The sequence below is a fragment of the Rhipicephalus microplus genome, chromosome 5 (assembly GCF_043290135.1).
Source record: "Rhipicephalus microplus isolate Deutch F79 chromosome 5, USDA_Rmic, whole genome shotgun sequence".
Lineage (NCBI taxonomy): Eukaryota > Metazoa > Arthropoda > Arachnida > Ixodida > Ixodidae > Rhipicephalus > Rhipicephalus microplus.
This window is the reverse complement of record NC_134704.1, coordinates 54,260,697-54,273,844: the sequence shown is the minus strand read 5'-3', so window position 1 is coordinate 54,273,844 and position 13,148 is coordinate 54,260,697. Positions and strand designations below refer to the sequence as shown.

The following is a 13,148-nucleotide window of genomic DNA, read 5'->3' as shown; positions in this document are numbered from 1 at the left end:
CAAAGCCTGAAGAAAGAGCAGATTTGGAGACCTTTCTTGATTCTTTTTTCCCTCTTTCTTTCTCTGCATTTCTTCTACCTCCTTTTTGGAACCTTCTGATTCGTTTTTTCTTAATTTCATTCTTTCTATCTCTATCCTTCTCTTTGTTCCCTTCCCTTTTTCTCTTTCTCCCTTGCTCTCTTCTTTAACTCTTTCTTTTACCTATTTTTATCTATTTCTCTCTCTACGCATCTTTTTATTTCTCTCTGTTTTTCTCTTTCGTGCCATCGCTTCTCTATATTTTCTCTTTCTTCTCATCTTCTTCTTTTCTTTCTCTCTTGTTAATGAGTTCATTTTGGTTTAATGCATGAACCTGCTGTACTCGGTCTCTGTAATTGCCCAATTTCTGTGATGCATACTCAATAGACATGTTTGTTTGCATTGGACAGATTATGGCTGCATTAAACAGTTTTCCGGTTCACATATTCAAAATTCACCCAGAAATATACATAATATCTCAGGAACAATGCACAAAAACACAGCATTGGGCTCAATTATGGAGAGTAATTGTGAAAAAATTCATTCCAGTAATTGGAAAAAAGTTGATGCAGACAAAAAACCCATCATAGAGAGGACACGACATGAGGCACTTGGTACTCAAGAGATATAGTGCAGTGGGCCTAGATCGTTGAAGATTCAACACAACACTCAGCAACTTATCGTACAGAGTACGTAGCACATTCATGCTGAGGTAAAGCAACTGATAAAGTGAAGGCCCCAGGAATGGAACTCATTACAGAACAGAGCAACATGACAAACATACAAGACACCAAATGCCAACATGCTTACTTTAGATCGAAGCATACATTGCAGTGGAAAAGCTGGTTACATGGCTCAAAGGCATGGCACAAAATCGCGTTATCGAAAGACCAAGAATATAGGCGATGACAATCGGACTGGCCCTACAGGAAACAGCTACAGATGGTCTGGATGAGCCTACAGCATGAAATGCACTTTTCCAAGGCAGATTTTGAAATAATTTTGAAAACTACCAGCAAAACATTCATCCGGACGAGGTGTAAGTGGCTTTTGTACTGAAAATTCAAATGTAATGCAAATAATATTTTCGTAATAATGAATTAAAAATTGTCCACATGCCAGAATCCAGTAAAATGCCAAAACCAGATGCAGTGTCATTGCTACCATAAGATGGTGGTGGAGCAAATTTTGCTGCCAGTTTATGTAGATTAATTTTATCCACAACTGTGACTTGTATGCATCATATTTTTTTTCAATGAAGTGCAATTGCTGATGTGCCACATTTATTATGCTCACTCTATCAAAGGAAAACTCTTCTACATTGTATATATAGCTGCATCATGTCCATTCTGAATGCTTGAGGCCTGTGACCATGAGCAGCACAAAGAGATCTTCAGTTGCATGTCGACTACGAAAAGTTTCCACAGGCAGAGAACCGGAAAACTTCCAGACCTCAAAAACAAGCTCGCCGACTAGCCTAAGCTACTCTGTACACATCCAGCTCATCTACGTAATAGCCCCGGAATATGCACACCATCGAGATGTATTCGGAAGCTGTCTTAAAGTCGAGAAAACTGGATCATGTAAGAAAATCAACTGCCAGAAGATCAACTTTTACTTCACGAAGGCTAATTGTACTTGTGTTTTTGTTTCTGATCATCAACATACACGTGTGTCAGTTTTATGTTAAACAACTGTTATCTTTATATACGGGACAATTTTATTAAAACCTGCGATAACTGAGTGCACGTTAGATTCAAGTAAATAAGTTACATTTTCTGTGTGCGCCTCTGACGGTACCACATAAGCATAGAATGTAGGCTTGGTAAAAAGTACTCTATATAATTAAGGCTTTTAATACAGTTCTAGAAGAGCTTATCTGGGGTACGCATAATACCAAGTTACACTAGGCACATTTGTGCAACATGTGCTTAAAGCACACTGAGCCTCGAGGTGGTGCTGCAACAGTGCGAAACATAAATCGCTTTGGAGGGCTCCCATATAAAAGTTAAATTGCTCGTATGTCACTAAAACAAGCACTCAATTCAAACTCATGAATGCACTGCAAAACTAATTTGCTTCACCGCAGTGCAGTTGTGTTATGCAAAACAGCTAAACTTCACGAGCGATGGGCACTAAGCATAGTTTATTACAAAACGAGCGCAAGCGCCATCCTCATCCAGTCACAAACGGACACCGAGGTGTCTAATTAGCAGCATTTCAGATCAAACTATTTCTGACATTGCTACACTTAATATATTTACAGGAAGTAAAGTAACAGTTCATAAATGCGATAGCACTAGGCACCAGTTAATTGGAGATGTCGCTTTATTTCTTTCATCTACCACGCAAACGCTAGCAAAATCACGCTTGATTTGAGAACTGGGTAGAGAACTTTTTTGGAATATTAAATACAACTTAAACAGAGTGCCGAATTAAGTGGTCTAAAGGTTGAACACACACGGAACGTGCTACACGACTACGAGTTGCTCACGAAATCTGCTTTGAACTCCAGAGCTCGCTGCTATAGTCAACGTCAAAAAAACACACACATACAATGAACTTACACAATCACTTACAACAGTTAACCAATGGGCAACACGATTCATCCAAACCGGCCGTGACTGTAGAAGTTCGAGCTGCTGATTCATCAACACTCGCGAGGTAACACACCACACACACATAAAATGCACAACGGGCTTACTTGCTTGCTTGCTTGTTCGTTGATTTATGGCTCCCACGGGGATTGGGCATCGAGTGTTCTGTAGACAAAACCGCTTTCCTCGCATCCTCACATAACTCGCAGCACTCGAATCGACCAACACCGCAAACAGAAAGGTTTGTCGCATGCTGCGATTGCACTACCTCTTCTCTCGTCCCGGCGAAAGCGTTGGAAGCTAAGCAGGAAGGCGGGGTGGGGGGGGGGGGGGGGCAGGGCAAAGAAACTACCGCGCCTCGTGACCTTGAGCGTTTTTTTTTTCTTCGAATGCGCGGCTTTTCAGTGTGATCGCGACGCGTGGACAAGTAGCAGCCCCCCGCGGCTATCTCGGTAACTTGATTTCTCGCTCGCAGACACACAGAAGATTTTTCGCTCACTACCAACGGGGCTGACGCCGGCGGCGGGTTTTCTGCGGCACGAGCTCTTTGACGCTATCGCGTTAACAACCACAACCACGACCAGAGAACACCAGTCCACCACCTCGTAGCACTTGAACGTGGGAATTCCTTGGTACTCCAAGGCGCTAGGTTTCCTTGGTAGCACAGGGTAGCCATCATGAATAGTTCTCGTACTGCTAACATTGAGCGATGTTTTGGTGGCTTTTTAGTCTCGTGCGTTTTCTTCTCGTGTTCTTGATGGTGACAATAGTTTTTCGTCCATAACATGAACTCCCAAATTGAAATAGGTTACAAAGCGGGTGGCAGTACAAGACAAAAAGTAAAAGCTATAACTATAAATAAGAAAAAAAGTGCATCAATTGCAGCATAATAGAGACGTGTGTTAACTTAAAATATGCTACCTTTATTAATATTTACTAAGCTTTCGATAAGCATTAAACATTTGCGTATGAATAAATAAAATATCCCATCGTATATTTCGCTACGAATTCAGCGCAATACATCGCAGCGTAAAATAATTGAAAAAAAGGAAACTATATCTTTAAAGGTAATCAAGTCGCTATGTGTTCCATTTTTATTTCTTGTAATTCCTTTAGTTCAAATAATCTGAGGAGCTTTCAAATGTGTCATTCGATGACGCGGCCACGCATTTATATATAACATTGGTTTGTAACTAGCTTTTAACTAACCCAAATTGTATTCAGCCTAATGATTAGATTGAGGAAGTGCTGCTGTTGTAATAGCAAAAATCTGTCTTAAGGCAACATAAACTGGTCATAATTTATTAATAAATGACTAGGAATACCTTATAGACCCTTTGATGTGCATTGAGCGAGGAGATGTGCTGTTATTACGGCAATTATAATTGAAGCATTAATTGAATATCCCGCTGCAGACAGCTGGTGAAAGAGATCCGGAAAAACCTTATATAACCACATATAAATGAAATGTTGCGACAACCAGAATCGTTCTGTAAAGATAGCTTCTTCCAATAGCAAAAACTTTTGACAATTAAGTTTACTTTACAAGCACTACAATGCTTTTTTTTGGGGGGGGGGGGAGGGAAGCGAGAAGCGAACAGGCACACTTTAGTAAGCATTGCTGCCGTGACTACGCCAGATCCAAGAACAGGGTGGTGCATATTCTGCGGGAGAGCAAGGCTTGGAGTACATCTCTTTCCGTTCCTCACGAATTGTGTGAGAGCAACTGTCCGAGACCCCGGCCGTATCACGTATTTACTCGCGCACTACAAGCAGTGATTAGCGAATTCTTACCTAGCTTGTTTGCCGGTTAAATGATGCGTCATGTTAGCTATAGTGCTGGCTTCACGAACGCCAATGTTTCCCATTATTGGCTGAATAATGGCAGATTTCGAATAGATTGCCTGGCCGTGCGTCATGGCGAGGGAGGACCAATGTCGAGCAGTGTAGGATATCCACTGTAAAACAGTAATATTGCCTTGGCTTTCACTCGTTCCGAGTCATACGACGTTCTCGAATACGCATACAGTAAAACCTAATATATAACAAACTACTGTATAACAGTGTTCCCGATATGACGGGGTTGGGCAGTTTTCGCTACTTCATGTTCATATAGAACGCCAGAAATGTTGAACCTCCACATAATGAAGCGTGTTTGTCCATAATTAAATTAGACGGAAGTTTCAGTGGTGCCATTGAGGTGATAAAATGTAACGTGTACCAGAGCCAGTGGTTATAAGTAGCTGAGTTGCAAGTCGGGTCGGCAGACGATTAACTAACACTAGCACAGTGCGTTGGAGCTGCATTTCTTTCGGGTTCACTTGTCACTTTGCTCTTTGTGGAGAGGTCTGCTTCGCCAGCTCAGTAAAAACAATGCCATGGTCAGAGGATCTCCTGTTCAAAACTGATTTCGCAACGTTGAATTTTTTTTTCAATTTTGTGCCACCGTAATAGACAAACTGTCTTTTACCATTTTCTGTGCTTAAGAAGAAGCCTTTAGCAACTATGCTTTGCTTGAAGGATATAATTTGAATTTAACGAAGTTTTGATACAATGAATTGCGTATTTTACCGACGTTGTTATATCGAGGTTATATGCATAAAGACACAACCTACGTTGGTTCTAGCTAAAGCATTTTTTTTCTCGTGCCTCATTATTGCACACCGCCCGGCAAAGCATGCAAAATCAGAGAAGGTTTCTAACGAAATTCGTTGTATAAGCCGCTGAAAATGACCTGGAAGACTGTACGACAGCCGTCTTCATCTTATCTTTCTGACCTCAGCTGGATTTGGACGGTTAAGCCTCGATCGCTATTCAATAACAGCGGCTGCCGACGTTCGTTCTATACCAATTTCCGCCGCGCTTTTACATCTTGTTTGCTTTTTGTTTTTGTTCTCCTGTTTGCTCCTGCGCGTGTTCCTCCTATGCGAAGATTGTCGAACAGCTTGCCAACCTCGTTCGTCCCTAGAAGAAGTGATTATTCTTCGCTTGAGTTGCGAATTTGCTTCTCATACAAGCAAACGCCAGCTCCTTCCATCCACGTTGCTCAGTCGCGGACGCAAGGCGCAGCTTCAGCAAAAGAGATAGAGAAAAAAAAAGAAAGCTCAATCTCTGATTTCAAAACACGTCTGCCTCACTTGTGAACTTCGTCTGCATGAAGGCGCGTCGTTAAAGGGAGAAGATTGGTTCACCTTTAACGCTTAGCGGAGAAATCCTTGACTGACGCAACCCCTTTACAAGGGAGAAAGAGACATTGGCCAACTTGCAGGACGGGGATGGGTTTGGTACTTAACTTCGTGACATGCACCGCGGTTCCGAGCAGTGCCTAATCACGTTCTTCGTTCGCAGCGGGTTCTCGGAGCGGTGGCGAGTCGAACCGCTTGCGGGACCAGTACGCGTCGCGCAAAGAGCAGGCGAAGAGCGTCGACTACAGCCCGTCCAGCCCGCAGCTGCAGGCGTCCAGCCGCTCCAAGAGCTCGGACAACGTGTTCGAGGAGGCGTCGGGCGGCGGCGCGCGCGGAGACCTGGCCGCGCTGAGCCTCGACTCGAACACGCTCAAGCGAATGCTCGACCCGCTTCCTCCTTCCTCTTCCTCCTCGCCCGACCAGCAGCAGCCGCCGCCGGCACAGCAGCAGCACATGCACCAGGTGATGATGAGGGGCTCCACCTATATTGGGAGATAGATAGATAGATAGATAGATAGATAGATAGATAGATAGATAGATAGATAGATAGATAGATAGATAGATAGATAGATAGATAGATAGATAGATAGATAGATAGATAGATAGATAGATAGATAGATAGATAGATAGATAGATAGATAGATAGATAGATAGATAGATAGATAGATAGATAGATAGATAGATAGATAGATAGATAGATAGATAGATAGATAGATAGATACGCTCAAAGTTGCTGAAGTTCGCTAAGAAATGCTTCGCATTTATTAACAGCTAATGTCGGCCATTGTTGTCGTGTACTGGTTTAATGGCGCAATAATTTTTAGCAGTACGTTGACGTCGTCTAACAACGTAGGGAGTTGGAAAGTCTCAGCAGTTCACATAGTAGTGGGTTTTTTTTTTTTTTTCTTGCGGGTAGTCAGCGTGCAGTGCAAGGACGCAAAGACGTAGCCAGAGACAGGATACAACGACATCACAGACGCCTATGTTGTACGTATCCATGTCCTCGTATTTATGTCATTGCGCTGCACTGTGACGACCGGTAGCCACCATCCAGCCCGACAACGAAACATTGTCTAGAATTTTAACAGCGTAGATACTTAAGCTTGAGGTTGCGCGGGTGGTGCGCACAACAAACTCACTGCGCATTGCCTCAGCAGGCACGGTGCCAAGCAACTCTTCGCATAGCATAGTCATGCATACTATAGTAAAGCAAGGGTGTGGCGCAGGAAAGTGCGGGTGAGGATGAAAGAAGCAAGGTGTAAGAATGGGTTGGAAAAGGAAAGTGAGGATAAGGAGGGGGAAGAGAAGTAGAGACCGCATCACATAGCATAGCCATGGATAGTATAGCATAGCAATGTGCTAGGAAGTGAAACGATAGGGAAAAGGAGTGAATAGAGGAGGGAGTGAGGGTAAGGGCATATCAATGTACGATGCTGCGTATCAAGAGGTGGTATGCATATAGTTTCCTAAAATAACTGGTGGGTACTCTGGCGCTGCGATCGTTCAGCGACCATGGTGATGATGGGTAGTACACGGAATTTGCCTAGTCTTCGTACTTGCGGGAGGCGAATCGCACTCGTTGTTTTGTTTATTGCTGTGTTTCGGTTTTGGTTTCGAAGGAAAGAATGAAGCTTTCTGAACTTCGTGACCCGATTTAGAAATTGTAAGGCTAAAAGCATAAGGTGGTGAAGTGCGACCGCTGAACATTTGCTGATTTCTGTTTCGTGAGAAAGCAGCTTCACGCCACACGAACACACATGGAGCAAGAAGTACGAAGATTGGACAAATCCGTGTACTACCCATCATTCCCATTCTCGCTGAAGCGCCGTGCGTTGTAACTCCCATAAACACTTGCGTCAGAGTTCCCTCTATAGTTTATTCTTGGGAAACTCTCTGGTGGTAGATAGGTAAGCGAGAAGATGAGGGAAAAGAGAAAAAGGGAAAGTAAATCAGCATATATCCGCCTGTAATACAGCATAGCAAGGGGTCGGAAGTCAAGTGACGTTGCGGAGGAGGGAAGCCACCGGCTCCGCTGTTTTCCTCAGTCTTCGCTTCTCTAGTGCGTAGCTGTCGCGATGTTGTTATTACTGTCCCTTACTGGCTTCGCCTTTGGCGCAGCAACAGCAGCACCGGCGGTCGGTTCCCTCGGTGACGCACGGCTCGACGACACCGCGACTCCGCGACCGCGAGCACCGCTCCGAGTCGGGAGGGAGGCGAAGCCTGGAGAGGAGCGTGGGCCTGGACCTGGCCGACGGGTCTCCGCCGTCGGACCACTTCCTGTACGACAACCTGTGCTACGCCACCACGCCGCCCAGCTCGAGCAACGACAGCGGCTCGGAAGATGGGGATGCCGCTGCCGGTGTCTCGGGAGGCGCCGTCGCCTCGGGCCTCGCCACCCCGAGGAGGCAGCCGTCGCACGAGGAGTCGCCCACGAGCAAGCTGCTCATGGAGTACGAGACGCACCTCAGGAACGCGCTGGCGCGCGGGATGGACGCAGAGAGCTATAGTCTACACACGTTCGAGGCGCTGCTCACGCAAAGCATGGAGAACGTCGGTGAGTGTTTTGCTCTTTATGAACCTTCATTTTTCCTTTCTTTGTTTGTTTTTCTTTGGCCTCCACTGCCATCTCCCTGCCGTACCTTTAATTTAACCCGCCTCGAAATGATGTAACAGTACCCGTAAACAGTATAACCTGTATAAAAACGCGAGCAGCCGCTCCGCTTGTGCACGGAAGCGCCAGCATGCCCATGTTGCGCTCATTTTACTTCGACGCCCTGATCCAGTTTTTTTTTTTCATCTTTTATCGAGTGTCAAGGTATCTTCGGCATGGTTTTGTCGCGAGCGATTATCGGCAGTCAACGTTTTCGTCAATTTATTTTGTAAATGATTTTCAGCCGTTCGTGATATCCTGCTGCAACGCGGGTTGGGGGTTGGGGGGCATATCGTTTTTGCAAACATGGGCGTTGCCAGACATATAATTTTCGGGAGTGGTGTGTTCGAATAACCATCGTGTTTGTGCTTGTGTTTGTATATGTGTGTGTGTTTTAAACGCGTGGAAACTTTCAGAAATTTCAAGGAGTAGTATTCAATGCCTCCCTCCTCCCCTCCCCCAAACCTTTTGCCTAATTATATTAATGTTTTCAAAGTCAGGTATAAGCTTATGTCAAATGAGTTGTCACGTTGAGGTATACATATTACACTATCAAAGTTGGGGGGGGGGGGCGAATATCTGAACTCAACTACTGAATCCGCCGACTGGCCGGGATATATCACGGCCAGTAGCCCCGCCACGGTGGTCTAGTGGCTAAGGTACTCGGCTGCTGACCCGCAGGTCGCGGGTTCGAATCCCGGCTGTGGCGGCTGCATTTCCGATGGAGGCGGAAATGTTGTAGGCCCGTGTACTCAGATTTGGGTGCACGTTAAAGAACCCCAGGTGGTCAAAATTTCCGGAGCCCTCCACTACGGCGTCTCTCATAATCAAATGGTGGTTTTGGGGCGTTAAACCCCACATATCAATCAATGAATCAATATCACGGCCAGTAGACCAGCTTTTCTCACTTTGGTAGCCACTGAAGTTTACGTGTCTGGATGACATCTCCAAGTAACTTGTTCCTCGTTTTTAAACGCTTGCGAATCTCTATATAGTTCGTGCTCCGACGCACCTCAGAGGTTGGAAGCGATTGTAGGAGCCGAAAGACGCATGTACGCCGCCATCGTTCCCAACGCGACTTGCGTGGCAAGTGAATTTGCGGTGGAAATCCGCAAGCAGCAAGAACGTTTGTAAAAAAATGAACGGTGACATCCATCCACCAGCTTCTCCACGTGTTTCTCCACGTGTTTCACCATCATCTCCTGTGAGATGCAAGAAATGTGCGTGACTCCCCCCCCCCCCCCCCGAAGGTACACTGCCGAAGCAGCGACGTCTGCCGACGGGAACCTTTCATCTCATGTAGCAATACGAGGTGCTCCCTGTCTCCACTGGAAAGGTCTGTAGTTCGGCAACTCTCTGCTGCTTGGAACTTCCCTTCCGCATGCTTCGCATATTGTAGATTCCCGAGGTACGTAGGATCTGGGGCGAATATTTATAGTCTTCAAACCCATTCCAAACAAGATCATTCTTATACCTGTTTCATTGTGGCATATCAAGCTTACTTTATGCGATAGCACAGCCAATCAATTTTGTGTTTTTTTTTTGCGTTAGATGACCAAAACTTTCGCTACTCTTTCAAACGAAACGCCCGTGTGCTCAGATTTGGGTGAACGTTAAAGAACCCTAGGTGGTCGTAATTTCCGGAGCCCTCCACTACGGCGTCTCTCATAATCATATGGTGGTTTTGGGACGTTAAACCCCAAAAATCAATCAATCATCAATCTTTCAAACGATTATAAGCGGTGACGTCTTTCAATGTTTCTTTTTTCCTTCTTTGCGCTCCCTTTCGGATTTCGAATCATTCGCACTAGTATCTCTTCTTTACTACCGATACCACGACAGCTTTCTAATTTCTGACGTCGTTGTTGAACGAATAAATTTTGGTGAAATAAGGTGTCACCAGAGTTCGTTTAGTTCGCTGTAACCGAGAGTTAGCTGTACCACAGTTCGTTATAACAAGGTTCAGCTGTACTGCTATATTAGCCGCCTGTACATCTAACGGCCTCGCTTGCCTCTCGCATCCACAATTTTTTTCCCAAACAGGGCTGCAAATGCTTCGTTCCTTCGAAACCACACGCTAACCATGCGAATGCTTTCTTCGAGTCTCGAGCGCTTATGGAATGCGGGGCATTCACTTACACCGGCGAACATCTCGGCATTTCTTTACGATGCGCCGAGTCGGTTTTCGAACTTTTGTCCGCAGTAGGCACATTCCGCGTCTCGATGCGAACATGTGCTCCTGCGCGTTGGCTTCGTCGCGCAGCACGCTCTGCATCACGTAGCGTGGCAATATCGCCCTTTCAGGTGTTGAAGCAGTTTTCTTTCATAACTTCACATTTGCTATTCGTATGTGTGTCTTGTGCCTCTAGTTTGCTATCTCTAGTTTGTTTATGTCCGTTTTATTCTGTAGACCTATCCGGGATTGTCTGCGTGTATAGTTGCAGATTTAAGGTGTGCTTAGCTCCCAGTTTTCTTGTCTTTGGGTCATACTTTGGAGCTGCAGGTATAACGAATATGCTGAAACCATGACGATGATGGGGATGATGATGACGACGACGACGACGATGATGATGATGATGATGATGATGATGATGATGATGATGATGATGATGATGATGATGATGATGATGATGATGATGATGGATATTTATCGGCGTTTCCGCTGAAGTGGTGGGGCGACCTGCTGTCAATAGCGCGGTTTAGTAAGCGCTCGTCGAACGACTGTTGTGTCACTCACTTCCTTACACAACGAAAGTTCGTATGTTCGACCCCCGTTAATTCAGAAAATCGGAGCGATTAATACGTGTGTTCTATAGTTCCGGCGGGCGAGTGCGTCGTTTAACGGCATCAAACTCTCGTTAATGCGGTCGTATTACGCTTAACTCGGCAAAGGCTGGTGATAGTCGGAGCGCGGCCACGCGTAACAAATGCGCGGCACGCAAAGGAGGCGTTCGCGAATGACTGCAGCTACTGCGGGCTTTGAGAAAGGCGTAGCGGGCGTCCACGATCCTTGCGCAATCGTGTTATCGCCGACAAAGGCGTCGTCAGCTGCGGCCAGTTTGTTTCATTTTCGTGTTTACTCGGCACACGCGAACTCTATGATCGGTATGTTGTCGACGCGATCTATATGATTGCGTCGACAACGACCGGGATCAAAGCTGCTATATATATATATATATATATATATATATATATATATATATATATATATATATATATATATATATATATATATATATATATATATATATATATATATATATAATTTTGTCACGTAGGCGTAGTGTTGTTGGCGGCTGTACGTTATAAGAGAAGTCTAGAGACTATGTCTCGGCTCACTCAAAAACGGGCAACAATGTTAGCAAAGTTCCGAATAATGTAATTCCCGGTGCTTAAAATGCTCTTGCGCAAAGTAAGTGCTGGCCAATTACGTGCTGACCAGGAAAATGAAAATGCACTGACGCAATCGATATCCCTCTTCATTTTCTATACTTTCAATTATTTGACATTCGGTTGATTGGCACACTTTCCCGGTTCCTGCGAAATTCGAATTAATGAGCTTTTACTGTATATATATCGGCATTACTATCTATAGTACATTAATAACCAGTTTTACAAAGCGGGTTGCATGCTTGACAATCTCAAAAACATGGACTGAGCACCCTCTTATCAGACGTGCACTACCATTAGTTGCGTCATTGCGCCATAACATGATTTGCCCCGCAATGTTGTGCCATTTTTTATCTATTTTGTGCACACACAAATTATTCTTTAACAGGCAGCTGTGTGTGTCAGCCATTACTTGTAGTACGCTAACAGCAGCAAATATTCATTACGAAGAACCAGAACATGCCGCCTTCTCATCTTTGTTAAGCATCTTTGTTAAGCATTTGTTAAGCATTGTTAAGGCGTTTATTAGCTGGCACACAGCGAGTATACACAATGGCGACCGTAACGGCCAAGCACGAGCTCTCAGCGCGAGCAGTATCCTTTTTGGATAGACCCACTAGAAGGCACCTGAGTGTTCGACCCATTTCAGTGTTCAGAATTACCCTGGGGTCGAAGAGGGAGCCACCGGGCGACCTAACAGCTTGTCACTATGAGCGGGTCATAGTAAGCCTTCAGGCGCTCCACGTTGACTATGTCGCGCCCACGACGGCGCATGTCCGAAGATTGTTCAATTGGTTCGATCAGATAGTTGACCGGAGATGTGCGCTCGATGACAGGGTAGGCGCCTTCGTATTTCTGTAGTAGTTTGGAAAAAAGGCCAGTTACAGAGGCTGGAATTGAGAGCCATACGAGGGAACCAGGAAGAAACGTGGGCTCAGAAGTGGCGGAGCCATCACGAATACTCTTCTGCCGCTCTTGCTCATGCGTCGTAAAAGTCTTGGCAAGCTCGCGACACTCTTCAGCAAGCCTGGCTGTCTCAGAAATCGGTGCACACTCAGATGGATCCGGCGTGTACGGGAGTATGGTGTCGATGGTGTGTGACGGGTGCCTTCCGTACAGCAAGAAGAAAGATGAAAACCCGGTTGTGCTCTGAGGGGCGGGATGGTAGGCGTATGTGACGAAGGGAAGTATAGTATCCCAATTCGTGTAGTTCGTGGTGACGTACATCGAAAGCATGTCGCCAAGGGTGCGGTTAAAGCGTTCGGTCAGACCATTCGTCTGTGGGTGGTAAGCAATTGTTTTGCGGTG

At 45.3% G+C, this 13,148-nt stretch overlaps 1 protein-coding gene across 4 annotated transcripts in view; it reads left to right on the top strand.

Moving 5' to 3' along the window:
* Nucleotides 1–13,148, top strand: part of sif (guanine nucleotide exchange factor still life) — a 273,472-nt gene that overhangs the window by 115,274 nt on the left and 145,050 nt on the right. For 3 of the 4 annotated variants that reach the window (XM_075895489.1, XM_075895491.1, XM_075895488.1), the window contains exons 8-9: nucleotides 5,964–6,262; nucleotides 7,919–8,354. In XM_075895489.1, coding sequence (XP_075751604.1) covers nucleotides 5,964–6,262; nucleotides 7,919–8,354 — 735 coding nt within the window. The remainder of the gene's footprint in view (nucleotides 1–5,963; nucleotides 6,263–7,918; nucleotides 8,355–13,148) is intronic. The other variant, XM_075895490.1, reaches the window with a different exon arrangement.